Source organism: Cuculus canorus, chromosome 11 (genome assembly GCF_017976375.1).
Source record: "Cuculus canorus isolate bCucCan1 chromosome 11, bCucCan1.pri, whole genome shotgun sequence".
NCBI classification, from domain to species: domain Eukaryota; kingdom Metazoa; phylum Chordata; class Aves; order Cuculiformes; family Cuculidae; genus Cuculus; species Cuculus canorus.
Window position 1 is genome coordinate 7,714,342 of NC_071411.1, and position 27,998 is coordinate 7,742,339.

The following is a 27,998-nucleotide window of genomic DNA, read 5'->3' on the forward strand; positions in this document are numbered from 1 at the left end:
AGGGAAAATCAAGAGGAATCTGCAATGTAAAAACACAACAGACTCAAATCTAGTTTTGCTGATGCTTAGCTTTATCCATTGCTGAAGATGGAAGAATTGCTGATTTTCAACAAGGTTATTCACCCCTCTCTCCACAGGTGATGACTCCAGGCTGACCATGGTTAAAATCACTTTCTATTAGATCAAATCTGAGATTTTTTTTCAATTACTTTCTTCAGTGCTCTCTGAAGGCCAGTTGCTTTGAATGCCAGTGAGCAACTACACCACAAGCTTTCTTTCAAGCTGCCCACTACAAAGATGTTTCCTTTCCAATCCGAATACCTTCCCTGAAAGGGGACAAGGGAGTTCTGCCTTTGAAACCCACCTAGTCCTCCGCCAACCAGGCTTGATAAAGGAGCTATCTGTGATGACAGGCCTTGAGACACGGACACCTAGGGTTCAAGGTCTACCTGATGAGAAGAATGTGGTGCATGGGTTGGGCCAATTCTGCCTCATCTTGTATGGCAAAACTCCAGGCATGCTCCAGAAGTGCAGGAACGTGGAAATACGGCTGGCCTGGATAGCGACCAGATTCCCTCCAACACCTATGAGGACAAAACACAGTAAACTGTAAACCGCCTTCACTGCAGCAGGAACCACCAGTCTAAAACTAGCTTAAGGTGAGTCAATCTGCATTCACTTACAAGCTCATTGAGATCAGCAGTGAGAAAGAGAAAACCTGATACCACATGTCATGATGACACTGTGCTATTCACTTGGCAGAAAGGCTCTTAAAAATCAGGAAGGCTCCAGTGATTGTCTCCCTCTGACTGATTTATTGGAAATGTTTTCCCTTGCTTCCCAGCACTGGCTGTAAATGCCACGTGGCCCCTGAAGATGATGCAATGGCACCTAGTTTGACGCAGTCTGTAAGCAACACCTGGAGAGAGCAGTGCAAGCAATGGCAGATGCTGCTTACAGCCACTTCTTGGATATGTTCACCCAGAGAGCCATTACTGTTTAAAAGACAACAAACATCACAGAGAGTGATTATGTGTCTGTCTGAAGGCATCTAACACGTGTTAAAAGAAAAGGAGTCATATAAGAATGAATCAGAGCCCAAATACATTAGGTAATTAAAGACAACTAATTCCTTACAGACTGATTAATTCTAGGAAACATGAAAAAGCAGCTATGTTTTCCAGCAGAAAACTACCCTGAGTATTTGCAGGGTAGAAATGCCACAGAAAAGAAAACAGTGAGGCAGATCCTACAGGCTTCTTGTGTTTTCCCTTCCTTGAAAGGAAATGCTTTATCATTAAATGTGAGATTGCCAGAGTGGAATCAAAGTGAAAATACTAGTTCAACGTAGTTCACGATGGGAGCTTTCTGAATCGTCCACTCCCATGCTTTGCAGGACTCCACTGCACATGCAAAGTGAAGAGCTCCTGTGCACAGACAGGGAGCACTGCATAACTCTGCCACCAGCTCTGCCAAACCTGTTGCCTGCGCCTACAGGCTGACGTCTATGTCAATCACTGTTCAACCAAATTGCTGCTGACATCCTGTCCTAATCAGGTTCTTTGGCTAACTATGCTGGAAAAGGTTTGTCAGCGAGGTGGCTGTCTTTATGCAGATCCAGTAAGGTGACAGATGGGTGTCACCCACTGACACTGCAAGAGGACATCATGCTTTGAAGGTGGCATGAGGCCAAGCCTGTCCTAGGAACATGGGTTTCCCCTGGAATGGCCCTGTCCTGCAAAAACATTCAATAGCAGAAAATTAACCCAGTGGCTCCTCAGCAATGGCAGGATCCCCAGCAGTTTGTACTGATATGCTGTGTACAAAAGTACTGTGAGGCTTCAACTCACACAAAAGATGTTGAGAGAGATGTGTGTATATATATATATATGTATATATATATATATATTAAAAATCCCTACATATAATGCATATCTGTAATCTTTTTTTGTGTGCATACATATATGTATATGTATACATAACCTTAATATGCTAATCTTTATCAACAATCTGAATAGGGGATGATTACACAGGTCAAATTGCTGAGTGGAGAGAGACGGGGAAAATGGATTTATTGTGACATCCTCAGTACGTCTGATGTTATGCAAGTAAAGGTGTCAACATAGTTTTCAGAGAAAACTATCAGATGCTGATAACTTTTCCCGCAGCTCTGCCAGTAGTTTTCAGCCCTGCCTGCTATTTTGCTCCAGAGACACTTCAAGATATGAGTAAGTAGGGATGTAATGGGAACCGGCAGCTTCACTTCCACTCATGACGGGAATAGGGTCTTGAACACAGACTTCTGTGCAAGGGCAACAGTGGATACCACAACCCTTGGGAAGGAGGGGAAGGTACAAATAAAAGCATGCATATAACCCCCGTCTGTCCAACCTACCATTAATCACAGGTGTGAAAACTGCCATGCCTTCAAAGTTTGGGTCAGTAACGGTTTTGTCCAAGATGAGCCCTCCGATGCTGTTAAAAAAGGAAAGGCCATGAGGGTGGATCGATCTCTTTTCCCAGGGCAAATCCTATGCTTGTGAAAATAGCACACTGAGATGAGTTTCTGCTTCTTCCCCATTGCCAGGGCTGGACTATTGCCCATTCATTCCTTCTACAGCTCAGTTTTCACCAGTAGACATCCTTACAGCTTTTGTTAATTGGATTGTGAGGTCAGGAAGACCTCCTTGCCCACCCTTGAGCAAAATTTAGTAGCCGGGGAAGCTTTATCATCCTCCCCAAAAGTTTTACTACACTTACATACTAGTCTTAGAAGTTTTTTCAATTGTCTCCCAGATCTCAGTTGGGTCTGAAAGACGTAGCACAGGGGGAATGGCTCTACTTTCACATGTCTTCAGCCTTTACAGATGGATAAAAATGAGGTTGAAGTCTGACTATTCATGATGGTCATCATCCCCCTTTCTGGTTTCCTGGCTTTCACCTCCATGGTGCACGGGTATGCGAGTGAGACTTAAAATGATGATTTGCTTTTTCCAGTCTTTTGTGATCTCCTTATCTGCTATCTCACAGCCTGTTGGAAGGCCACCAATGGATGAGAAGCACTGGAAAAATGCCCTTCTGCTGTCCCTTCCATTTTACCTTCTGATGGCTTTCCAAATGAGTATGGGGTGTCTCTGCAGCATGTATATACACGAGGGCTCAGCAACAGTTCCTCAGTTTACCTGCTGATGCTCATTGCAACAATGACCGGCTGCCATCCAGATTTCAGGACTTCGGCAAGGGAAGGACTTTGTTTGGCGATAGCAACCCAGAGAGGAATCATGACAATGAAGACGGCACAGATCAGAGGAGAAAGGTATTTTATATCTGGTAAGGAAAAGAAATCTTGAATTAAACGCCCATGGCTTCACAGGATGGCAAAACCATATTCCATTAAGTCTGGAAGGAAGGCAGCAGGGCTTTTGCTCAGGCTGAGTTACATTAGCAGAAAAATCACATGAACCAAGACACTCCTCACACAACTACCTCACTCCACCACAGAAATCCATAATTAACCCCTGAAACTCATTGCTAGAGTATGTTATTTGAAAATCAGCAGGATTTAAAGCAAGTTTTATTTGAAGATGAGCAAGTCTCCAATTCCATCTGCAACTAAGCAAGACAAAAAGTTACAAAATTTCTGGCTTCAGGGTAGAAATCAAACAGCAAGGCAAGGGGGAAACTCCTGTGTGCGAGCTGTATCACACTTAACATAGACACCTCAAGTCTTCGCCTAAAACAAGAGGCAATAAGTACTTTCAGTGGCAAGCTAGCAGAATTGCTGAGCAGCTGGTCTGCTCTGTAGGAACAAATGCTCTTTTGCATGTATAAGCCAGTTAAGATCCAGGGTTTCTTTCATGCTAGCTTACATGTGTTCCATTAGGTGCTTTTTCCTTTTGGTAAGGGCATAAACTTCAAGTGACCTTTAGAAGCAAAGGAATTAAAAAATAACTACATGTGCTGCACTAGAAGAAAATAAACATGACTCAGAAGCAGGAGAATCACCTTCAAGCAATGGGGATGATGCCAACCCTTTTGATATAAAAATGCTTCTTCAACAAAGCTCTCCATCTGGTCTCTGTGTTGGGGCCAAAGCCAGTGGGTTGCAAAGCAGGTAATCTGGGAGACGAAGCAGGCTCAAAGTGTGCATTTTTCAAAATGACAGTGCCAGGGCCTCAGGCTACTTGGAATGAATCAAGGGTTCTTATAAAATGAGGTGCACTCTTTACGTGAGGCTTTAGTCAGCACTGAAATGCAATCAATGTAAATATCCGCTCTTGTCTCAGTGCACTTTACCACCTGGAGTCACTTAGGATGAAAGGGTTGTATGACAGATGGATGGTTGGATGCTGTACTGGATCTTCTATCTCCACTCCTTGTTGGTTTGAGCAATTAATTCCTTCTTAAACATGTGCACTGGAGTCTATCAAACCTTATGAAAAGTCATGGACAGAAGTGATTTGTGTGCCTTTCCCTACAATGTGTGTGCTTCCTCGCTCCTTCCCTTGCTGGCATATGGAACGAGTTATGCAAATAGAACAGCTGCCTCACTGCTTCTGCTCCGTCTGAAGCAATAGTTTGGGATTCAAATGGTATTGAGTTTGCTGGATCTTTCTATTTTCCTATTTCCATTATAGGTTAGACTCACAGTAAATCAGCTTAGCACTTTACAAGAAACAGGCAAGCATATATCACCCAGTGAAAACATACTTTGAGCTTTTCGGTGTCAACAGGTGCCCAAGTCTTTGCCAACCCACAGCACAGCTAACCACAACTCCTACTCAGTGTCCTGTGGGCATAAAACAATGAAGCACTGCCTCCCTCCAAGATGACAATACCTTCTTCATCCACAACCTTCCACATGAGGAGATATAAGAATATTTCATACATGCCAAACGCCTGAAATAGCTTTGTGAGAAAGGACCTGCTATTACCCATGCACAGAAAGTAGTCACGCTTGGCTAGTGACAGATGCGGGAACAAAGTGACTGTCATGCATGTTAACCTTCTGTTCCAAAGCTATGGAGTAGGCATTGGTCATTTCTTTGACAAATCCTAGTTGTGTTTCTTAGGCTCTGCCTGGAAAAAGCCTCTTTGTCATTTTTCTATTCCAATGGCATGATAGCCTCCGTTCTGAGACACATCAGAAATGGGTAAGAACCCTGCAATAATTTCACAAGGATACATCATTCCCTTGCTGAGCTGCAAATCCCTGCTGAAGAGCGTACCTATGTATTTGAAGAGTGTACTGCTGATTCCCGCCAGCAGCGAAAGGGTTATCAAGTCTCCAAGGCTTGCCGCTATGGGTGTGGCGACATTGTCTGGATTGATCCCAACTTTCCTTGCTCCAATGATCACGCCAATCATCACCAGACCTAGAAAAGACACAGAGCAGGCATCAGAAAACCAATCCTGCTGCATTTCACTGCAGAGCTGCTGTTCTGGTTCCCAGAGGGACGCGGGGTCTGGGAAAAGCAAGAGGCAGATTGCCTGCAGTGGTACCATGCAGCTGGAGACTGGACATCCCCAGGAATTTGTCCTCTTGCATCCACCAACCTGAAGGGCATGACTCTGCCCTTCTGAACTGCACCAAAGGCCCAGAGGCACACAGGCAGATTCCAGGGATCAAAGGAAATACCAGCAGGCAGCCCAAATGTAGAAGCTCCCCTCCTGAGCAAGTTAATCTTTTCTGCCCTGAAGCAGGACCAGGCACGAAGCATACTCATAGATAAGCACGCAGCAGGCACACGGCAGCCTCCCGGTGCCATCCCCTGCTCTGGATTCCACAGCACAGAGATATTTTCCATATTAGACCAAAATTTCTCAGAGTTTGAACCACCAAGGAGCAATGAGCTTCCTCACAGTAGTCTGAATTAGCCTTTCAGCCTGACTGTCAGACTGACCCCTCACATCCCAGAGTCTTTTGGGAAGCTTTAATTTGCACTGGGTGGATGCTGAAGGTGTGAGCAGCTCCAGTCGAGGGGTTATCGAGGTGGCCATCACCTCTCTTCCCCCGTGCTTTGAGCTGCACCTGGAAAATTCAGCTGATTTTTAGAATTATTAGAAAGGACAGAGGAAAGAACTTTTGCTTTCCCAGTTAAGTTAATAAGCGTAAACCCCAAATTCTGATGCACTTGTGGGAACCCGGGGGGCCATGTGGAAGAGTCACCTAGAATAAACCCTGCCTTGCCGACCTCCACTGCTCTGTGACTGGTAAGGACAGCCTTGGGACAAGACAACATCTATTCAAAGTCCTTCTGCGGCTGACAGGATGCACCAAAGAAAGCTTGAGAAACGGTGGTTCCTTCCAGCTCACAACCTCTCTGTCCCTGTTCGCACAGGCCCACCAAAGCTGAGCGTGCACAGAAGCATCAGCTCTCCCCATGGAATGCCATGTGGACTCTTCCCTGTTACAACATCCTTCATACAGAAACACATCCTCACAAATGTCATTTTCCACAAAAACCCTCCTGGACACCCACAGTCCCCTCCCCACAGTACAGTTCATGCTGCTTCCCTCCCTGGTTGTAAAAATAGCAGCTTCCCATCACGCACACCCACACACTGGCCGCCTGTAGCCATGTCCAGGGAATAAACTAATGCTAGCTGAAAGCCCGTATCGGTACCACAGCAAAGCCTCTCTGTATCACACCGAGCAGCGAAATTGAAGGGAGGAGTTTAATGAAAGCTGGACTGCTGTTTTTCTCTTTTAACAACTGCCTCATCCCATGTTTTTCATCAAAGGCATCTACAATCACCCTTTGACTCCAGCTTCAGGATACGCGTTTGCTCAAACATGTCCCTTTCATTTAGAAAACAGCTGTACCCAGCTCTGTCAGCTCCCTCTATTCGGGGTGTCATGCTGCCCTCGTATGGCAGACCTACAAACTGATCATCTTCAGGTGACAAAGCAGCTCCTACCGGTCCACCCCATCCCGTTTCCCTTGCAAGGGGAATAGCCAGGGGAGCAGACTGCCCGACTCAGAACTCGCAGCAGGCAAACCACAGTCCTCTGCAGGGTAGTAGCTGATCTGAGTACATCTCGAGCACAGGCTGGAGTGGTCTGCTAGTGGATCCTCAATATCCCGCTCTGCGCACGGCATCTGTTCACTCTCCCCAAGAAAGGGCCAGCGTAGATGACTAACGTGTCACCCAGGACATACAGAGAAAGAGGGCACGCACAGGCGCACCTATGCACAGCATGTGGCATTTTTCACATGTCAGGGGAAGCGGAACATTTTGATGAACCCAGCGAACAACAGATGCCGGGAGAAGAGAAGCAAAAGCAGGATGCGGAGGAGGTAAAAGCAGCAGACACAGGACTGATTCCTCCTGCATCCCTCCTCCTTATGCCAGACCAAAGGGATGTCAGCTGGGCCTCCCTAGCAGAAGGTACAGGTTTTTCTGCACCTGAGTGTTGTATGTTTGATCTGAGGAACCAAAACGACTCACCAAGAGAAAGTGCAGCTATGAAGGCTGTGGTGACACTGCTGGCACACAGCACAGCAGCCTGGCTCAGCTCCACGGAGCCCTTGGAGATGGCTCCCAGGATCACAGCAGCAACGGCAGCCAGAAGACCCACCACAGTGGCCTGGACCTGGGGGCCAAAAGACAGCTGGTGAGCAATCATCCAGATCTGCTTCTAGGCAGTCCTGGCTCCATGAGACTGCAGCATTTTCACACATCTAGGAGGGCAAAGCTTCACAGAGATGCCTATTGTTCATGTATTTAAGCAGCATCCCTCTAAGGCTCCACTAGATTAAAATTAAAATCCTGATAAAGTTTGAAGAAAAACTCTAGAGGCCTGCAAAGGGCAGATAACATTTTGGTAAAAGACATTGAGTCCATCAGCAAAGGAATAGCTCTGGTCAACACAAATACAGGCTCCCCATCAACACAGCACTCCTAGCAAGCTGAAAGCTGTGGAAGCAGATAAGGGAAAGCACACAGACACATGTTGCAAGCCCTGTGGCCTTGCCATATGCAACCTCTAGGCTGGTTGCTGGGTTTTAACAAGCAGAAAGAGCTACATGAGGTACATTTCTCCCATCTCTCCCCTCCTGCCCAAGGCTGATTCCCAAACACTGCCAGTAAATGACAGACTTTATCTAGGGGCTGTTGTGAAACCTCTGCAAAAGCAGGGTTTTTTTCATTATTTCACTTAGTCCACAAAGGCAATGAATATCTAGATGTGTTTTGCAGCTAAATGACAAGCTCTGGGGCTACACAGGACTTTATTGGAGGTCAAGTCCTGGGCTCTGCTTGGCTCGGTTGACAATACCTGCCCTAAATCAACAGCTCAGGATCCAGCATTGCTGGTAACATATGCCTTTGAGCTGCAGCATAGCAAGAGGAAAGGGCCTTTCTCCTCTCCCAGCTGAAGTGACTCACCTGGATAAGGGCTAAATTGCAGGTGGCCATTTTCCATTGCTTCTGGGCATCATCCATCTGTCCGGTGTTAGCCTAGGAACCAAGAGAGAAACCTTGAAAACTGATTCCTGTGGCACAGGTGGCTGCTGAAGGCAGTTTCACCCGGTCCCTGTGAGAAAGGGGTTGTTAAAGCCAGAAAGAAGTTAGCGCAGGTTGGCATCTCCCAGCCTTCCCCACACTTCCTTCTTTACACATCTCCATCACATTCCAGCCCAGTGTCCCAGGCACATTAGGTGCACACACGGAGGTGCAGAGGCATTGCAGGGCAGACAGCTAAAAATTAAGTTGGCACATCCACCACATCCCAAAAGCTGAAAATATTAAACCATTTCTCCCCATTTGTTCAAGTTCCAATTTCTCCCAAGACACGCAATACAAACAGCCCAAAGTAAACAGAACTGCTTAGGGAGATAGAAGAGATCAAATTCAGAGTAGCAAAAGCTACTGCAAGTCTCAAGAAGCCTTGGTTTGCTCCCACCCAGGGTAGCATTGCTGGGAAGCTCTGGATCTCTCAAGGATCAACAACCACACAAAAGCAATCCAATACTGAAGCTGACAGCTGTGGAGCCCTGGCTTTGTCTCCTTCATGTGTCACAAGGCCCCAAATATTAGCAACTGGCCACCCAGGGATTAATTCACCTTCAAAGCACAGATGGAAATTCTGTGTTCCAGTTACAAAATGAGGGCAAAACTTGTTTTAACACTCACACACCACCAGTTTCTACTTAGCAGAAAAGGGCATGTCTCATACATGCAGTGTGATTATATAAAGAGCAGAATCACCTGATGTCCCCAGATAATCCCCCCCCATCCCCACACACAACACCACCACCTTAACACTCACAGCAGTAGAGAGCCTGGATGCCAGCGTCATCTCAAGATTACCCTTCAGGCCAACCAAGGCAGGAACCAGGATAAAAACTTCTGTAATTGTCCGAAACACATCCCAGTGCTGGAAGAAAACAAAGGACAACAACCTCAGTTTGTGATGGTGACCAGTCCAACGCTATTGCTTCAAAGAGGAGTGGGTTCCCATCTCGCCACCTGCTCTACGGGTGTCCACTATGAACATGGGAGCGGACACTGCCCTGGGCTTGTTGCATTTTGGGAGCAAAGAAAGGAATTTTTAGCTTGTAATATTTTCTCTGATCTCATGCACAGCAAAGCACAGGGAAGGAACTTTCTTCCTCGGGGAAGCAGAAGAGTTTGGAAAGCCACAAATTAAAACGTGCCTTTAGCATTAGCCAAGAACAATGTGAAAAACAATTAGGGTTCACAAGCCAAATGAAATACAGCATGCTCTCCATCCTTTGTACTGACATTAGATACAGGAACACCTGTTGCTACCCAGACTCATAAGAACAAACACAAAGATCTGGAAATGATCTAATAACAAAAGTTGCATCTGTCTTTTTTTTTTACCAAACTTCTAACAAAGCATCTGAGAGTGGCAGTGGGAGGGAAGGGGATTTTTGTATCTCTTCTCCACAGGCAGTTCCTTATTCTTCTTGTTACCAAGTACGCTTTAAGCACAGCTGGAAAAGGATTTTGAATTAAGATATCCCGTAAGCCCAAACTGCTGGGCTAGTATCTTTATTCTTTTATTCTTTTATAGCTGAACTATACAATGCTGTTGAATCAGCTGCAGCACTAGAAATTATCTGACACCTTAAGAAACTCTGTTGATTAACACATCTTCTCTAATTTATCTATCATACAGTGCCTTGGAACATAATTCATTCACCCCCTGTACATTCAAGGTTGTTGGCAAAGTCCCACTGTATCCAGAGAGGCTCACATCAGGATGAAATCACAAAACAGAGCAACCCATTGTGAAGTAAAACCAACTAGCCCAACATCTAAGAGCAGAACACAAAAAAAAAACCCCAGCAGTCTCTATGAGTCAGACCAAAAGTCTCTTTAACTTATCCTTATCTCCACCAGTAGTCCAATTCAGATATATAAACCAAGAATCTACAAGTACGACAAGTAGACTTGTATTTTCCAGCTTGCAACTACCTGTCACAGGGCACTGGGCCGTTATGTGTATGTTTCTGCACACTTACAACTGTTCAAAGGATTTTTCTTTCAGGTATTCATTCAATCTCCCCCCTCAAACCTATGTTCCACGCTGTGGCAAAAAAACCTCCATGCTTCAGCTATATGCCATGCGAAGGATTAACTTGTTCATTAATGCTAACTTGTTACTGTCAAGTATTGTACAACAATCCTGAATTGTGGCACTAGAGGACAAAACGAATAACAGATCCCTGCCCATCTTCTCCACATCCATCGGAATTCTATGAACCTGAGAATCCAGGAGGTTGGACAGACTCAGGAAATGTTGACACATTCAGTAGTCAGCCTGGTGGGAAATATATACAGCGTGTGATGGCTTGGTGTTTTGCTCTGGTTGTGCCATGGGAAGCTGTGGCAAGCCGGCGGCGTGGCTGTCTGCTGGGAAGACCTCACAGCTTCCCATTGAGTCAGGATGAATGAAAGTGGGGCTGTGTCAGCCTTGAGCACGCAGTGCAAGACATCCCTCAGAGGCGCAGACAACAGGCAAAACGTTATTAGCAATTTTAAAAGGCAAATTTCCTGGCAGTGGTGACCTGGAAACACGCATGTTTCAAGATGTTAAAGTTATTGTCAAGTAAATAACACAACGCGAGAATAGTCACCTTATTTGACACACTACAATTTTGTTTGAATTTGTTAACATGGAACTTAAATACCTGAGAAAAGCTAGGGGTGGACATCTCTTTTAAAGATTCAAATCCCTCCCTCTCCTCTCTCTTTAATTAAGAATAAAGATCCAAACACATCTTTGACACCTTCAAAAGAAAGAGGAGAAAAAATAGACTTCATAGTCACAACGTAGAAAAACCCAATCATTTAAAATACAAAGGCGTGCAGACGTTCACATTTAAGACCTTGAATATTTTGCACATAAAAAGACATAGAAATAAAAAGCAACATAAAACCTCAACTGTCTGTATTTTCTCTGCAAGTCACCTTTGGGAAATATGACTTCGTTATCTCAACATAAGCTCCAATCTTTGTGTTCACGATTAATCTTGCAGGTCTCAAGCCATCGCAACAGACATTACAGAATGTGCGGTATGATTTTTGTAGACTCAGCCTTACATAAAATTACACTGAAAGCCTTTTAACAATTAATAAAGAATGACACAACTGTACTAATAAAAAACCCCTGACTTCATTGCCTCCATTTGAGTCTCATTAGTGACTCACCAAGAGCCTGAGGACAGATTCGTAATGATTTATACCACAGTAGCCAGGACTCTGTTGTGTTAGAGACTGCAGAAATACAAAATAAACAGGTGATCCCTATGCCATCACCGTGCAGAACTGTCAGCTGCACGAGCAGGTGAGTGTAGCAGGTTAGAGCTGTGCAGGCAAGAAGCTGCCTGAATGAAGACAGCTGGATTAAGTCTAGGAAGCATCTCTGTCCTTCAAGACTAAAACCACCTAGAAGGAACAGAAACATTCCCTGCAGCATTGCAAACCCCCACATGGACACTGAGCCAGGTAGAGACTCTTTGAGCCACTTCATGCCCCCATGATGGAGTTACAGCCCTAAAGCTCAACTCTGGAGAAACTTGGTTACCCCGTGAACCACTGCAGCTGGTCTCCATGCCAACTGGATCTGCTCATTAAGTCCCAGAGAGGAAGAGAGGCTATGATGTACCTAGACAGCTTCCTCACACGCAGTCTAGCCCCACTATCTCTCTCTATACTGTCTTCACAATCCCAACCATGTCCTGTCACCTCTCCAGGACATCCATCTTCCCATGACAGCAGCTAAGAAACCTCTAGTTTTCCCACTGCCCTGAACAAGTCAATAGAAAGATCAAAAGATCCTGGGCTATAAAACACAAGCCAATCCAAAACCCTTCTCAATGCTAATAATCTCAGGGGCTTTTCTCAGCAAAGGACAAGGTTATCTCATGTCTGTGCCTTTTATTTAGACTGTGTCCCACTGCAGTGGTGTGGAGGGGGAGAACGAAACGGAAGCTTTCCTCCTGAATTCTCTAGTTTGAAATATCATCCAGCTTCAATCTGATTCTTCACCTTACTGTGAAAGAGTAGGGCAGACACTGGCAGGGCTCTGCAAGGTCTCCAGCAATGCCAGCCAGCCCAGAATCCAGATCAACCAGCTGGACAAGGATCACTGAGCAAAGGTGGAAACATCCAGCTGGAAAAGATCTATGCCATGCTACCAGTCTTGCACAGAGACCACAACCAAGAAAAGAGAATGGCAAATGGCTCTTTCTTTGAGCATCCTTTATTACAGTTTGAGAGATTCAGGTTTGAGCCTTGGAGGCAACTGGGCTAGAAAAATCTCTTGTGTTGATTTTTATTTTTTTTAACAGTAACAGTTCTTGGTTTCATCCTAAGGCAGATCAGAAACTGCCAAAATCCTTTGAAGTTTGATAGGACACAAGCAAGCAATTTCCACTGTTTTTTCTCCTCTTTACAACAACATCAGCCCTGCAAACAAGAGAGCCAGCTGGACTCCCAGCACAGAACTCCACTATTTCAAGATATTTTGTACATAGCAAAACAAGGGCTCCACTAAACACACATGTACGCTCTAGATACCACGCTTGAGCCTGCTCACATATCTCTCTGTCAGATGCAGATATGCAGTTTCCTAAGAATGTTTTGCCATGACTGCAAACAGGCTGAAGTGCTCCTCAGTCAGACCATCCCCTGAAAAATGGGAAAACCCCAGACTCCTGAACTAGAAAAAACTATAGTTTCAATAGCATGAGCCCTCATGATTGCTAATATAAAACTTACAGTTTTTGTCCTTAAGCGAAGAAACTTAGTCTCAGGTTTTAGTTGGACAGGATAGTGAGTTTCTAGCTCTCACACTTGCAGGAAGAAAAGCTGCAAATCAGCAGCTTCAAGACAAAAAGGCACAGAAGAATAATCCAAACCTTTAAAGGCTAAGATCTCTGGGTTTTCCCAGCTACCGTTTTTGTTTTTAAACAGAGAGTTGTTGATATCATGGCAGCTTACCTCACTAACACCTCTCTGTGCCAGCTGTGACTCTCAGTGCACTAGCTCCTTCCTCTGGGAGACAAACCCACTGACTGATGGCTTCTATTTCAACACAGCTGGAAACACCTTCTCCAAAATTTACACTTCCTATTACTGTGCTTCACGCATGATCCCTTTTCTAAGAGTCTAGTGAACAAATACACAAAAGTAGATTGCACTCTGGTATTAAAAGGATACGTGCAACGTAGGTGTACATGGCATGCTATTTTTTATCAGTTTGGATACAGTTACATCGCTGAACAGAGTCCAGTTCTTAGGAAACACATCCAACCTCTTTTAGACAAAGACCTATTCACCTGCCAAGGGTATCAAGTGGAAATGTACTATGTCTTGATCCTTCTTTGAGGTATCTGGCCAAAGATAACTGCTTACTGCTAACATAACATCTTGGGTAGTTTGAGAACTTCTGTAATGCTGCAAGACAGGTCTGTGCCTAAGCATGGCACAAAGTGGAGATGACAAACATAGCACAGCAACAGTGTGTGCCACTCTAGTTAACCCTTCTTTGATATTCCTCATATTCCCTTTGTTCAACTTCGCTGTCTTCTTTGTTTCTTCCAACGCATGAAAAAACAGCAAGGTATTGTCTTTCCAAACACTCAAGTACCCATATTTAGCTCCCACTGTGGTAGTAATGCCAGTGAATCCAATGTACTTCAGTGAGCTCAGAGTGCAGGACATATCCTTGGGAAACTCTGCCAGCCTTTTGATTTGTAAATCCACTGGCATGAGATGCACAAACTAGATCAAATTTTACATTTCTATTTGTGCCACTGGTACAAAGGAAAGACAGATGGGATAGATTCTGGTTGTGGGCAAAACGGTGCAAACCCAGCAGCACTGCTTGGAAGTCAATGGAAGTTAATCCAAATTTACACCCACCTCAGAATCCGTCCAAGAAGCACTCAGTTTGTAGGCAATGCTAATCTTTTCATGCTGGCATGCCTCTCATTGCAGTATCTAAATGCCTTCTAGACCAAAGATTACATTAGGTTGTTCGCAAAGAACTGAAAGCATAAACTTGCCTCTGAGTGAGACAGGTAGTTAATAACAACCCTGACCTAGATCTTCTTATCAGCGATTCTTGAAGGAAAGAAATAATATCACGCAATAGGGAAATATGCCACAGTCAGATCACAGTTGCTTCATAGCAATCATCACCGAAGTGTTTAGCTACAGTAAAGGGAGCACCCAGTCTAACACACCGAGGGCACTGTCAGGCAGCCTGTCTGAAAGGCACTATCCCACTTTACAAGGAGCCCATGTACCCATCTAAAGAAGATGGATAATGTTCCTCTAGAACAGGAAAAGAGACTACAGCATCTCTCCAGCTGCTAGGACCACACACATTAAAACCAAAACCCCACAAACACTCAAGGTCAGTGAAGCAGCCCACCCTCTCACTAACAAGTCACCCTGACTACATGTACCTACTTGAACAACATCCATCAAGAGGCCAGCAGCCACCATGCCCAAACCAGCCAGAAGGAATGGCATGAAAATCTGGGAGGCAATGGAGAACGAAGTCTCTGGGAGAAATCCACTGGCTGACCTGGTCAACTTGCAGGTGAAACCTCTCAGCTTCTTGCCATGGAAGCACAGTTCCAATTGTAACTGAGTGACCACCATGGTCAAACACCATTACCCCATGCTCAGCAGGGCAAATGGGGGGAGATTAGGACATCACACAGATCCTCCCGGTAGCCCTCTCCAAAGTCAAAAGAAACGTGTTTCCTCAAACTACAGCAATGATGCCAAATTGCTTTAGCTTCTTCTCCTCCAAGGAGCACGTCCAGAGGGTTGCAGCAAGGGTATCCTCCAAAATTGATTCAGGTGGGTTGATCCCAGGTGGCAGCAAACTTGATGGACACTACTTCTCCAAGTTATATCCAGGAGGGAATTAAAAAAGAGAAAAGAAAATTGCGGAGATGTCTGTGGACGAATAGAAATGAGCCCACACCCCATTCAGCTCCCACCACTTCAGTAAAAACCAGTAAGACCTGCTCAGACTACAGCACTGAAAGAGTGACAGGTCATGCAAGAATCCCTCGGTGTGCTCAAACGCACTAGTGTCCTTTCTCCTCAGGTTACATTTCTTGTCAGACTGCGGCTCGCCTTTGATACGATGGTTTAATAAGTAAGCCTGCTGCAAACCGGCCCCAGTTCTCTCACTCCCACCATAAGCAATGCCGAACTTTTCTCACTGTCCCAAGGCTGAGGAGGTGGGGAGTTAACAACCAGGATCCATTCCGCTCTCCCTCAAGGTGAAGAAAGGTCAAGGAAAACATGAGTCCACATCTCTCACAGCTGACAATATCACGCAGGTCTCATCCGCAGGCAAGTGACGCAGCTAAGCCAGCTGGTGAGAGAAGATCCGCCCTTCTAGACCCCTGCCCCTCTTGTGCCCTCCATGGGCTCCACAGGATGTAACGATCTCGATCTATGCTAGCTATACCTCTGAATGACTGGCTTTCAGGGGAAAAAAAAACATCCAGAGAACCAGCCAATAAGCTTCAAAAGCGAACACCCTTATCTGCTGTCATCACTTCAACTTTCTGCTAGTTTGCAAAGGCCAAGATAAGAGTCATAGCCAGAGCTTATTTAAGGTAGCTCCATAATCTCACTGCACTGCTGGCAAGGGAGAGAAAGGGTGAACGTTTCCATGGCATGCTGGGAGCTGGTCTCCTTTCCCATCCTAAAGCAAAACACTCTGTTTCTGCATACCCTCAGGAGGATACTGCCTTTGAGAGAGGGGGGTCTTACCTCAGAATATCCATAGTCATACAGCTGACATAAACTCAAGAACCAGGGCTGCATCATGGCCACATACAGCCATGAAGAATTTGTATCCTTCTCAATGAAGACTGAAGTGTATTCTTCCACTCAAAGTTGGGCATGCGGGTACAGGAGTCAGAGTATTCTGTTAGAGCTCCTTTCTGATAATTAATTTGGGCACACTAATTGGATCAGTGAAGTAAAAAGCTTTAAAAGCACAATTTTGGGTGCAAGGGCATAGAATTGGTTAAGTACATTGGCAACTGAGCTTTTTCAGTCTTCAACCACAGGTTCAAATCTAGCCATTCCCAGCGAAGACAAATGACTGAAAGCAAGCGTACATTGGCAGACACAGCGACACAGGTTTCTCAGTCCAGCTCCAAATCAGTGTATAAATTACACTCCCTTACCAGCACTTTTTTATACTAATCAACCCCTTCCCTGACACTTTGTGAAGAGAGATGTAAAGATTAATGACATGTGGACTCTGTCCTTGTGAGCTTGGAGCTAAATCCATTGGCAGAGTCAGACAGAACAAGTTAAACAGGGAACTGAGGAAGCTCTCGGTTATTTGGATGGTGTGTTTCTTTTGGACTGAATTCATGCAAACCAAAGCATGATGCCTAATGGGCTGAGATGGAAAAGCAGATCTCTCTCTGCAAGCATAGGAGGGTAGAAAATAAGCCTGAGTACATACGAGAGACTCTGCCCTTTGCTGTTTTCTAGGTTAATATTTTGGTACAACCCCTGAAGCCTTCTCCACTCCTGGCTGGCTTGGTGCGTTCATATGTCTCTTGCACCTAACAATGGTCCACTCAGCTGAAACCCAACAAAGGAGTACTAATCTAACTGGAAAAAAATGCCCACAACAGCTGGAAGAGGGAGGTTAATAAAAATCATGTAATAACCACACGACTCAATTAGTTTATACCAGCCAGGAACTGAGAAGTGACAGCATGAAGGCCCACTTCTGGTTAGAAACTCACAGAGGCTTCAAGGAAATAAAGGACAATTTATGACGACTACCATAGATTTTCAAAGGTCTGATAATGTGCATACCTAGTCCCGTATGTCACTGTATCTGCCAGCTGGACTGCTGACAGGCAGAAATCTTAACGTAAAGGAAATATTAATGAGCCTGAATGACTCAAATGCCATTAAAAAAAACCACAGCAACAACACATCCTGTACTAAAGCATCAGTCTGGCAGGGTTTATGAGTTTATCACGCTTCATGTCTCTCTGTTTCTAAGCAAGCACCATAAAAAGCCTTCAACCGATGAATCATTATGCAGAGAAGGCAATTGATTCAGGTGACCTGCGTGTGTACACTGGGTCATTTTATTATGCATTTAAGGAGCCTCTGATAAATATCTGCACCATATTTGTCACCAAGGAGATACATCACATTTTCCTGACAAAGAAATACACCATATTTGTCTGCAAAGGGATACATCGCATTTTCCTGACAAAGAAATATACCATATCTGTCTGCAAATACATCAAGGTTTAAGAAGAAAGACGGTGGTTGTTAACAGCATTAAGAAGACTGTAACTGGTTCAGAAAACTCCCACCTGATGGCTGCACTGCTCATCACAGCAAAAAGAGGGAGGTACACTGCTGCCCTTTGCTGCACACAAATACACTGTACCCCTATGCTTGCAAAGTAGCCAACAGGTAGCATTGCCCTGGAGGAGCCAAAGAAGCAGCAGGCAGCCCCTGACCCTGACCTAGGGCCTCCATCCACTGCCACTGTACAAAAAGAACAGGAAAACGATAAGTGCCAAAGAGCACAGTTTTAGTCGTATCCAATCATCCCAATAATGGGATATTAATGGATGCTCTTATAACTAGGCAGCGCTAGCAACAGACAGCACTACTCTGACACCTTAGACTCACGGGAGAACGATGCTTTTCAGGGACCGTATGTCCTGTTGTTAGAGCAATATAACTCCTGATCTGTGAGCTCTCTGACAGATCAGGCTGTGCATTTTTGTTTCTTACCTTGCTCCTCTCTTCTCTATGTTCAAAAAGGGTAGAAAAGAGAGATTAGGTAGAGACTGAGAAAAGAAGACGGAGAGTGCCTGGGGCCCAAAGCCTCACAGCATCTCCAGTTGCCCCACAGAAGGCCAGGACTGGCTCAGAAAGGAAAGGCGGTTCCTAGCAGGAGTGAGTCCTGGGTGAGATGCACTTAAGTGGTCCATGATCATGCATGAAAAGTCACTGGGCTAATTGCCAAAAGCCTGCTTTTCCTATGAGATGTTGCATGGTTTGATTGCCCAGGCTCTAAGCACTAACACAAGGGTTCTTTGTGAGCTCTTTATTTGCATAAAACAGAAACCAGATTTTTATGGTTTTGGAGGATTATGAGGTTTGCTTCACATTCTGTTTATATTAGTGCCAGTCCTTCCTAGAAAAAAGTTATACTCTAAGTGAAGAACACTGAAAGAAAAACACATCATAAACCCATCTGCAATCTATTTCACACTTTAATATCTCACAATAGAAGGTAGCATGCATTTAATATCAGAGATTCATAGGAAAGGACATGTCCGAACAGTCTGAGAAACAAAAATGAAAGTGGCTGCTCAAAGCTCAAGGCTGTCAGAATTACGTATATGGAGACAAAAAGGAATTTGCCGCTGTGTTCTGAATTTACCTTGGTGTTTTCTGCCCTGACTAGACATTCTGCTGGGTATTGAGTACATGCTGAGGTCAGTTAAGCATACTGTGTCATTCTTAAGACTTTACAGCTCTTCTAGCTTAGGGAGATTAGCCCAGGGCTAATAGCAAAAGAACACAGCTCCACATTTGTGAAAGTTGTCAAGGCAGGCACGGTAGTTTCAGAGTCACTGTATGAGACAGGTCAGGGCAGTCTGACCCAATAATTAGTCAAATAACAAGGGTTAACGAAGAGGCATGGAGCAGTGAGAGTCACCTGGAGCGTAAAGGCATAGCGATTTGTCTTCTGGAAATGAATTGCAGCTTTAAACCCTCTAACGTTAGGTTCTCACCACTGTTTTAAAGCTCCGTATTGCTACTCCATAGGAGGAAAGGTCTGGTGCTGACCATCAGAGAATCTGAATTCTGACTGGAAGAAGAATCAAGGATTTGAGTCACTTCCTACAATGCCTTAGAAAAGGATGTGGTATGCGGGCTGGGCTGGTCGCATGAAGTGTTAGCAGTTCTGGACTGGCTGGCTCCTTGTATAGCAAAGCAAGGGATGCAGGACTTCCCTGAGCTACATCCAGGAGTGCTGCAGCTCTATCTACTGCAGGGAAGCACTATGCCACCAAGGCCCTTGGGACTGCACCTCCACCACCCTCTTCCCAGGACCAAGGTGAGATCTTTGCAGAGGACTGTGCTGCCTACATAAATGCCTCAGATCCTTCATGTGCTCTTTAGTACCGTACTGCCTTTTATCTCCAGAGGAGAAATGGGGCCAGAAAACTATCACACGTTGTCTCCTGAGAGCTGCACAGAAGTACATGACAACTGAAGGACATGTTGGCGAGTGAAACTGCTGCAAATCTTCCTTTACTTTGCTATCCCCAGAGCAAATTCTCTGCCTCTGAAGCAGTCTCCCACCTATCCCGTTCCAGGTACAACAGTTCCTTTACCTTACCTGAACATAATCCAAAACCATGCCTGCCAAGACCATGCCAAGCCCAGCTAGAAGGTATGGCAGGAGCACTTGTAGGCAAATTGCGATGGCTGACTCCTCCTGTGACTTTGCCATGGCTGCTTTCTCCTCAGCCAACAGCTTCTGCTGTGCAGACAGAGAGACATCCTCTGCCTCCTGGCTGCCAAGTCGGCTCTCTCTGTGTTTACCCTTGCTCTTTGCTTTGTGCCTGGATCGCTCTCCATTCCTAGTCCTGCCCTCTTTTTTCCTCTGCCGAACTTCCTCACCTTTCATGGTAGCTCTCTTGATCACAAAGTATTTCTGAAAAACAAAGTCAGAAGCAACGAGATAACTAAAGGAGGCATCAGATGCGTCAGAGACAGGAAACCCACTGGTATTTTGTCTACTCCGCTAACCTGAAGGCAAACCAACACCTAATCCCAAAACCTTAGATGCTCTGCTGAGTCAAATAATACCACTTAGTTTACCTTCAACTTTGCATAGCGTCAAATCAATCTTTTTCTGTGACTGCACCTCTTTTCCCAGGCCTATGTTGGTGCTGGAGTGCTTGCTGTGCATCCTGGGTCACACCCTGGGAATGCCTAGAAGGATGCAGAGGGTGCTGCACACAGACTGAATTCTGGACCCACCAGCTCTCACACCGGGTGCCAAGAAAACTGAGGAGTCCAGCAGAATCTACCTCTTTTTTTAGGATGTGACCCTTAGCTATGAAATGGGAGCAGTTCACATCCGGGCACCCTGCAGTCCAGGAAAGGATGCAATCGCACCTAGCGGTACGGCTAGCTGGGCACCACTCCTAGATAACGGGATCTAATCTAACCTGGATGCCTTTTCTTCCTTTTGTGTCTCAGTTGACACACACGGACTGTGTGTCTCACCCAGGTACAAGGGAGCTGCCATGACCCCGTGTAAGCAAAAATAAAGATGAAAAATTATTACCAGCCACCCTCTTCCTGCCATTGCATCTCATTTACTGATATAAATGTCATTCACCCCACCTGCTCCAAATCTTTCCCCATCAGCTCCTGCCAGCCCCTATCCAGGTTACCCCCCGGCAGATGTTCTCTGATGCTCTCATGTGCGGGACGAGCCCCTGAGCCACAGGAAGGACCATTCCACTCCTCGCCCAACATCTGGGAGCAAAGGAAACAGCCGGGAGGCCCCAATCACGGAAGGGATGAAGGAAGGATGGGCAAAACAAAAAGTCCCCCTTTGCGAGAGGAAGAAACCCAGCCCCGCTCCCCCCCTCCTGCGCTTACCGGCACGATGCGAAGGCGGGAGGCGCCCGCACATCTGGGGCGCGGCGGCACCGCTGGGACCCGCCCCGCGCGGGGCCGCGGGTTCGAGCCCGGCCCCCGGCAGCTCGGGCCCGGCCCCCCGCTCCCGGCCGCGGGGGCGGTGCGGCGCCGTGAGTGGCAGCTGCGGGGCCGGCCCCGGCGCCTCGGTGCGCGCCCGAGAGCCGCTGTGCAGCCCGGGAGCGGCTGCGGGCCCCGCTGCTCTGCTGGCAGGGTGATTGCACCCCTTTTGTAGGCGGCTGCAGGGGGATGCGGCGCTGGAGCCTCCGGGAAGGAGGCGCTCGGAGTAAGCCGGGTGCCCCGCTGGGATCGTAGAATTGTAGGTCGGAAAAGACCTTTGAGATGGATCGAGCCCAACCGTACCTGTCCACTACTAAACCCTATCCCTAAGCGCTTCATCTGCCCGTCTTTGAAACACCTCCAGGGACGGGGACTCAGCCGCCTCCCTGGGCAGCCGTCTCAGTGCCCCAGAACCCTTTCCGTGAAAAAGTTTTTCCGAATGTCCAATCTGAACCTCTCCTGGTGCAACTTAAGGCCGTTCCCTCTAACATCTTGCAGGGATGTGCCCAAGCCTCTGAGCATCCCGCTGCCCCAAGACCCCATCATGGGAAGGGTGACAGCTCTCGGCACAGGCAGAGCACGCAGGAGGCTGCAACCAAGAGCTGAGCAAAGAGATTTCCTCTGTGGTTTCTCTTATTTCCTTATTATTTTGGCATCTGCAAGAGCTCTCGCTGCAAGCTTCCTGTGCAATAGCCGCCTCCACCACAATCACACCAAAACTTTCATTTGATTTTTTTTCCCCCCTCCCGTACCGAAATCAGCACGTTCACAACGTGATTACAGCATCCATCACGTTTAAGCACATAAATCCCAGTAAGCACTGAAGTAACTGTACACACGCAGGTCTCCGGAATCATGCAGCTCAAATTTCCAGAACAATTGAGGGCATTAAATCATACCTCAGTACCAGAGCAATCTTATATCCTGCTGAAGTCTCTCAGATGTCATGCTACGCTAAAGGGCTCTTACTGATAAAATGGTGCCTCTGGGCCTGTGAGCTCTGGCTCGGAGCAGGGCACGCCAGAGGGAGGTGAAGGTTTTCCTAAGTGACAGTAACGAAACCTTGCAGCTGCTGCATGTTCAGGGTACGCGTTCGCTGCTGAATGTCACTGCTGTAATGGTGAGGCTTAAATTTCAGCTCACTTGGTGTAATTTTATGTCTCTACTTTGCAACTGATGCTTCCCTGAGGGTGCTCAGGAGACAGGTTTTCCTGTGAGAAATAAGAAGGGATGAGACACGGATTAAAAAAAAATAGCAACCTCGCCAAGACATTTTTAGACCTGTTAAATGTATTCTGCTATCACTTTACCACTGAGCTTCAAAGAAAAATATCTACAGAGCAAGCGGAAAGTCTCCTGGGGAACTTGATTGACAAGGGCATTTTGGTAGCGGTTCCAGCTCAGGAGTGCTGCTGTTATACAAGGGATCTCCCAACTGGGTCCAACCATCAGCCACGAAAGGATCTCCCAGTACCCTGCCAGGCTTCATTCTGCATGCAGAAGGAGACATAACCATCTAGCTCACATATTCCATGTCCCCAGGCACCCGGCTGAAACCCCTGGTGTATCACCGGTGGGTACATATTTGAGAAGGCTGCCTTTCAGCAGCAGCACAAAGCTCACTTTCTAGGAAGTGCAGCAACGGTGTTTAGATAGGTCCTGGCTTTGACGTAAGAGAATGGTGGCTGGACCTTGATTGCAAACAGAGCGCCTCTGACTCTTTAGATAGGGTAGTACAGCTGTTTACCGCAGCCTGGGAAGTGCTTGTTGGCACTAAGCAACTTCATGTTAACGTGTTTTCTCCCCCAACCAAGCCATAATTCACATGTGCTGCTTTTCTCTGCTCTCCCACAGATGTGCAGGTGGTACCAGCAGTTACACGGGTGTTTGAGGACACATTGCACTCACTGCTGTTTCTCTCCACAGCACTTTTAGAGACTGTTTCCTCCAGTAGGAAGATAAGAATAAGTTTGTCATTCCCTTCCTTTCCTCCATGTTGCTTTGCTCCTGGGCTTTCTTTCCAACATCTATTCCTTCAGCCAAGCAGACGGGAATTTTACAGCTTTTTCACAGTATTCTGTCAAGAAATATTATTTGTTTTTGTCTTCACAGGGGTTCATGGTATAAAATGGCATTTCTGTGGTGACTAGGGACTACCGGGGATATTCCTCAAATATAAATCTTGATTCATTACTTCAGTTAGCCCTGGTGACAGGCTTGGTTTGACTGCTGGGCCATGCCATGCTTCCGTGTCACCCATGGGGCTGTATTGAGGCTGCTGAGAACCACTCCCTGGGCTGCAGTCCCATTATGGGATGTGTCTCTGGGCACCCAATGGCTGCAGTGCAGGGATGCACTAAGAAATATACAATCCCTACCCTTTCTCCCCCTGTGAGACAGTGATTGCTAGTGTGCCTTAAAAGTATTATTTGGAGGTCTGTGTGTAGACAGAAACAGGCAGTGCAAAACTGATATATGGTGGAAATGTACTGCCTTATAAATCTGGGGTCAGCAGGAACTTCCTGGAGTTGGGCAAGAGGGAGAATGAGACATCTCTCATTCTTTTGGTTTTTTTTTTTTTTCCTTTATGTACTGTTTGAAGGAAAGTGGGGTTTATTCTCTGTTAGCCTTCAGGCCCAATAATTTCCAGATAGCTGAGTTAATTCTGTCCTAGTCTCCACCTCCTTCTCTTTCTGTATCATAGATCTTGAAAGCACGGAGGCTTTGTGTGCACCAGTGGTGCTCAAAGAAATTAGAAGTTCCATCTCCTATCTGCTTTCACCCTTGCCACAGGCACTCGTGACTCCGTTACTATTGGCTCTGGGACAGTTTTTAAGCCAGGTTATAATCACAGACATTCACTCAGGTTTCACATATGGAAATAACCCACTATAGGAGAGCAAAAGCAGTATGAAGGTCTGCTTTTTGTAGTGATTTGCAGCACAACAGGCCTTTGTCGAACTACTCTGCAGAGGAATAAACCCAGCCTAAATCACCATGCTTCCCTGGCACTCGTAGGGGCTGATGAGAACTATTTGCACAGGTTCTCCCACAGAGTCCCTAGGACAAGATATTTACATTGCATGAGGACTTTCTGCTCCCCATCTGCCATTAGATGGCAGCAATTGAATGTGGAATGACTGCATACAGCTCTGCAAACCCTATTTATCTCCTGGCTTGTGCAGGGTTTTCAAGCTTTTCACTTCTAGGTCAATGGTTCAAATCTGGCCCAGGTCAGGAGGGGCCAGAAATCTTTATAATCTGACAGCTGCTCAGCGTCCTGTGTGAAAGCAGTTTGCGGGTTTCCATTTCTGATCTCGTGGACACATGCCCATCTCATCAGTGGCACCAATTGGCAACCCCGCTTGACACACCAACATAGAGTCAGAAGATGCTCCAAAAAGAGCGAATTCTCCTCCCTGTACTCCAGATGATTCAACAAAGGGGAGTACTCATCTCTGTGCCTGCCCTCGGTAATGAAGCCAGAAGAATGTGTTGGCCCCACTTTCCTGTAAGTGAATAACTGCCCAAAATGATCTCATTCCGGACAGGAGGGTGACTGTCGGGGTCTTTCAGCAGATAAAATTAATTTGTTATTAATTTGGGATATGATATTCAGATAGGCTAGTGATGGTGAAACAAAATCCTGTCAAACATGTTGTAACACATATGTTATTTACAGCCTCTATAACTGCAGGGAAAAACTCCATCCAGAACTGCCTTACAAGGTGACCTAATTTGGAAAAGAAAACAGATACAGAATTTTCTCACATTAGGAGATACTTCACTGTGACTCCTTCCCTTACAAATTTAAAACCCTATGAGGGACTGCAGCAACTGATACTCTCCAGAGAAACCCGTGAGATAAGAAATGAGCCTAGCAAGCATGTGATTGTGATATAGTTCAAGCCTCTGTGTGTATCACTCAGCTTGTTCCGTTGAGATTTGAGGAGCATGTCACTACATAAATCCCTTTGGGCAGCTGGGCACGCCTCCAATGCACAAATTTCCCTTGCTGCTAATGAATCAGCCTCTTTTGCTAACTTACCTCCAGAGCTCGTTTACTTGGAAACCAAGAGAGCTTAGGGAACACGGTTCTCTCCGTGCATAACAATGACCTATTTTAGATACTCCTCTTGATGCAGTCACGGAGAAGGGGCAGCAAGAGAGAGTCCTGCTATCCAAGAGGCATTTCCTGGAATCGGTCCTAAGCAATGCCAGGCCATTTCCATTTTGAGACCTGACATTTCATGGTGCCAATGCCGTCACACAACAGAAAATGCCGGTGTGAGCCAGGGATGGGATCCAGCTGCCACATTCTAAGGATGTGCACCCAGGCCCTCTGCATACGTGGTTATTACTCTCACAAACAGAAACTGATAACACAGAATGGGAATGCTTCGCCACACTCCTGGAGAAAGATGGCAAATGAGACACGTTTTCCACTTCTGGACATGTTTACATTGTTGGGCTTTCTCAAGTATCATGAGCAATACAGTAAGGGAAACACAGACATACAGTAAATAATCTGCCCTACCTCACCAAGAGCTCTCCAGCATTGAATTAGTGGTGTAGCTCTGTACAACACTGAAGAAGAGAGCATCTGGTACCCCAACAGGGAAGGCTTGAAAACAGGAAATGTTTCATGTGCCATTTAATCTCTGAGACGTGGGCTACTGCCTGAGCCTGGGAAGAAACCAAACACTATGTGGTTTGCCTGCAGTTAGTGTCCTGAGGCAAAGGGAGAGAAAAAACAACACACTAATGCATTCATTTTGTATTATATTCAACCCAAATCCCGGACCTCACCAGCCCAAGTACAAGGCTGAGATCCCAAATCAGAACCCTGTGGTTTCAGCCTGTCTGTCGTAGATACCTCGCAAGGCTGGAAAGGTCCTTGTACAGTGTGACTCGAAGGACACAGTACATCTTTAGATTAACTCCTAGTTGAACTGCAGAATTTCTGTTAGAAAAGTACCTGACCCACAAAAAACCAGCCAGTGATGGAGAAGAGTCAGCCACAAGGGTTAAGAACTCATACAGTATGGTTTATGAGGCTGAATTTGACCAGTTTCAGCTTCCAGCCCCTAAATGCAGTTACATCTTTCCAATCTTGTTTCCAAACTGCCCTTTCCCTTCTTGTGGTTCTCCTCAGGTCCCTCACCTTTAGACATACAGATCAGCTTCCATTCACTCATGTGGCTGTCCTCATAACTCACCACAATCTACTAACATCTTTCCAAAGAGTGTGCTACTGAATGGGTGCCAATATTTGGCAGTAGTGCTGAATCCAGAGAGAATCAAACCTATCTGCACCAGCAGAGGAATTTTCTGTCAATCCAGTGACCATTTTAGCCCTTCTAGACCTCTAAAGACTGGCGTATTGGCCCATGGGTTTTCAGAACTAAAATGTTGGGTGGTTACACATACAATAGGAGATAGTGGCGTATTACGGTGTCACTGTCATCCATTCAATAGATCACTGCCTGTAAGCTGCCAACCCAACTGCATACTGGGTTAATTTGAAGAGACCTGTTTTTCTGAAATAAATGTTCCCTGCTGTTGATTACCCAGTTATTTTCATGTATGAGTCACCTCTAAGCTCTTCCGTTATTTTGACTAACAGTACTTTATCAGCTCTCTTAAATGGTGACACATAGCACAGCCTTTTTCTCATTCTCCTGGAGCACGGCTGTTCTTTGCTGCCCTGCAGGGTCTGTTTCTCACCATCACTGACAGCTAAGGCTACTGAGTAAGAGCGAGGGAAAAAAAATAATCAGAGTTTTCCTAGCTACCAAGAAGTAGCTATTAAGTCTGCTTCATCTCCCAAATTTACTAATGGTAACACCAGATATGCTCCATTCAGATAATGTAACTTTTAGTATTAAAAGGGAAGTCATCTTCCTGGCTCCCGAAAATTCAATAGGGTATCATGATGAATGATTATTCTTAGTCATCTCAGCATGCTTAATTTAGCGTAACTGCACCTATGCCAAGAAGCAAGATGGCTGTATTTATGCTATGCACTGAAATTAATTCCCTGTAGTGCACATCAGAACATGAGGTAAAAGCTGGCAGCACTCGGTCTTTCTCTGGTTCTCAGTTTGTAGTGACCCCTTCAAGATAACTTGCAGAACTGTTCAAGAATACATTATGTCCCGGTAAAGGACACAGCCTGTGACTGGTAGCTCTCATCTCTCTTTTTTTAGGTGCTTTGAGTATGATGGAGATGGAAGTATTAGTTCTCTTTAAGTAAGGCTGTGATCCTTTTGCTGGATGTCTTTTTTGTATCTGTTAAAATAAAACATCTTTCAAAAACACTCAGTTTTGCAGAAAATTGGATAGCACTGAATATATTGAAATCCATATCATTGCCTCAAGGAAAAGGAACAAAGCTCGCATCCAGCATCCTTTCCCCACAGATAAATGCCTCTTACTTAAGAGAAATTAAATCTAGATGGTTATTCCTTAGGGCACAGCTGTGCTGAAGTGATTTTATTAAGTGATTCACAATGATCATTTTGAAACGTCTTTCTGGTTTGTGAGAATATTTCCTCAGGCAACTGTTTCATTCTTGCCTTCTGCCAATCTGTATTAGAAATATTTGCATTTGATTTCTTAGCTGTTTGCTGCTGCAAATAGCAGCAAACATTCCTGAACGCTTCCCGGAAAAGCTGAATCTTTCTGGAAGAAAGGATCAGGGA

General features: G+C 45.7%; 1 protein-coding gene across 6 annotated transcripts in view; it reads right to left on the reverse strand.

The window, feature by feature from the left end:
- SLC41A3 (solute carrier family 41 member 3) overlaps positions 1-22,349 on the reverse strand; it is a 29,053-nt gene extending 6,704 nt beyond the window's left edge. Inside the window, exons 1-9 of one of the 6 annotated variants that reach the window (XM_054076235.1) lie at positions 21,199-21,346; positions 19,922-20,239; positions 9,275-9,382; positions 8,392-8,463; positions 7,453-7,597; positions 5,229-5,375; positions 3,183-3,327; positions 2,396-2,475; positions 450-584 (exon numbers count right to left, since the gene is read on the reverse strand). In XM_054076235.1, the coding sequence (XP_053932210.1) occupies positions 450-584; positions 2,396-2,475; positions 3,183-3,327; positions 5,229-5,375; positions 7,453-7,597; positions 8,392-8,463; positions 9,275-9,382; positions 19,922-20,212 (1,123 nt within the window). In that variant the 5' untranslated portion in view covers positions 20,213-20,239; positions 21,199-21,346. Of the gene's footprint in view, positions 1-449; positions 585-2,395; positions 2,476-3,182; positions 3,328-5,228; positions 5,376-7,452; positions 7,598-8,391; positions 8,464-9,274; positions 9,383-11,165; positions 11,185-14,955; positions 15,993-19,921; positions 20,240-21,198; positions 21,347-22,193 lie in introns of those variants that run through there. The other 5 variants (XM_054076231.1, XM_054076229.1, XM_054076232.1 and 2 more) reach the window with 5 other exon arrangements.
- Positions 22,350-27,998: the final 5,649 nt, after the last annotated feature.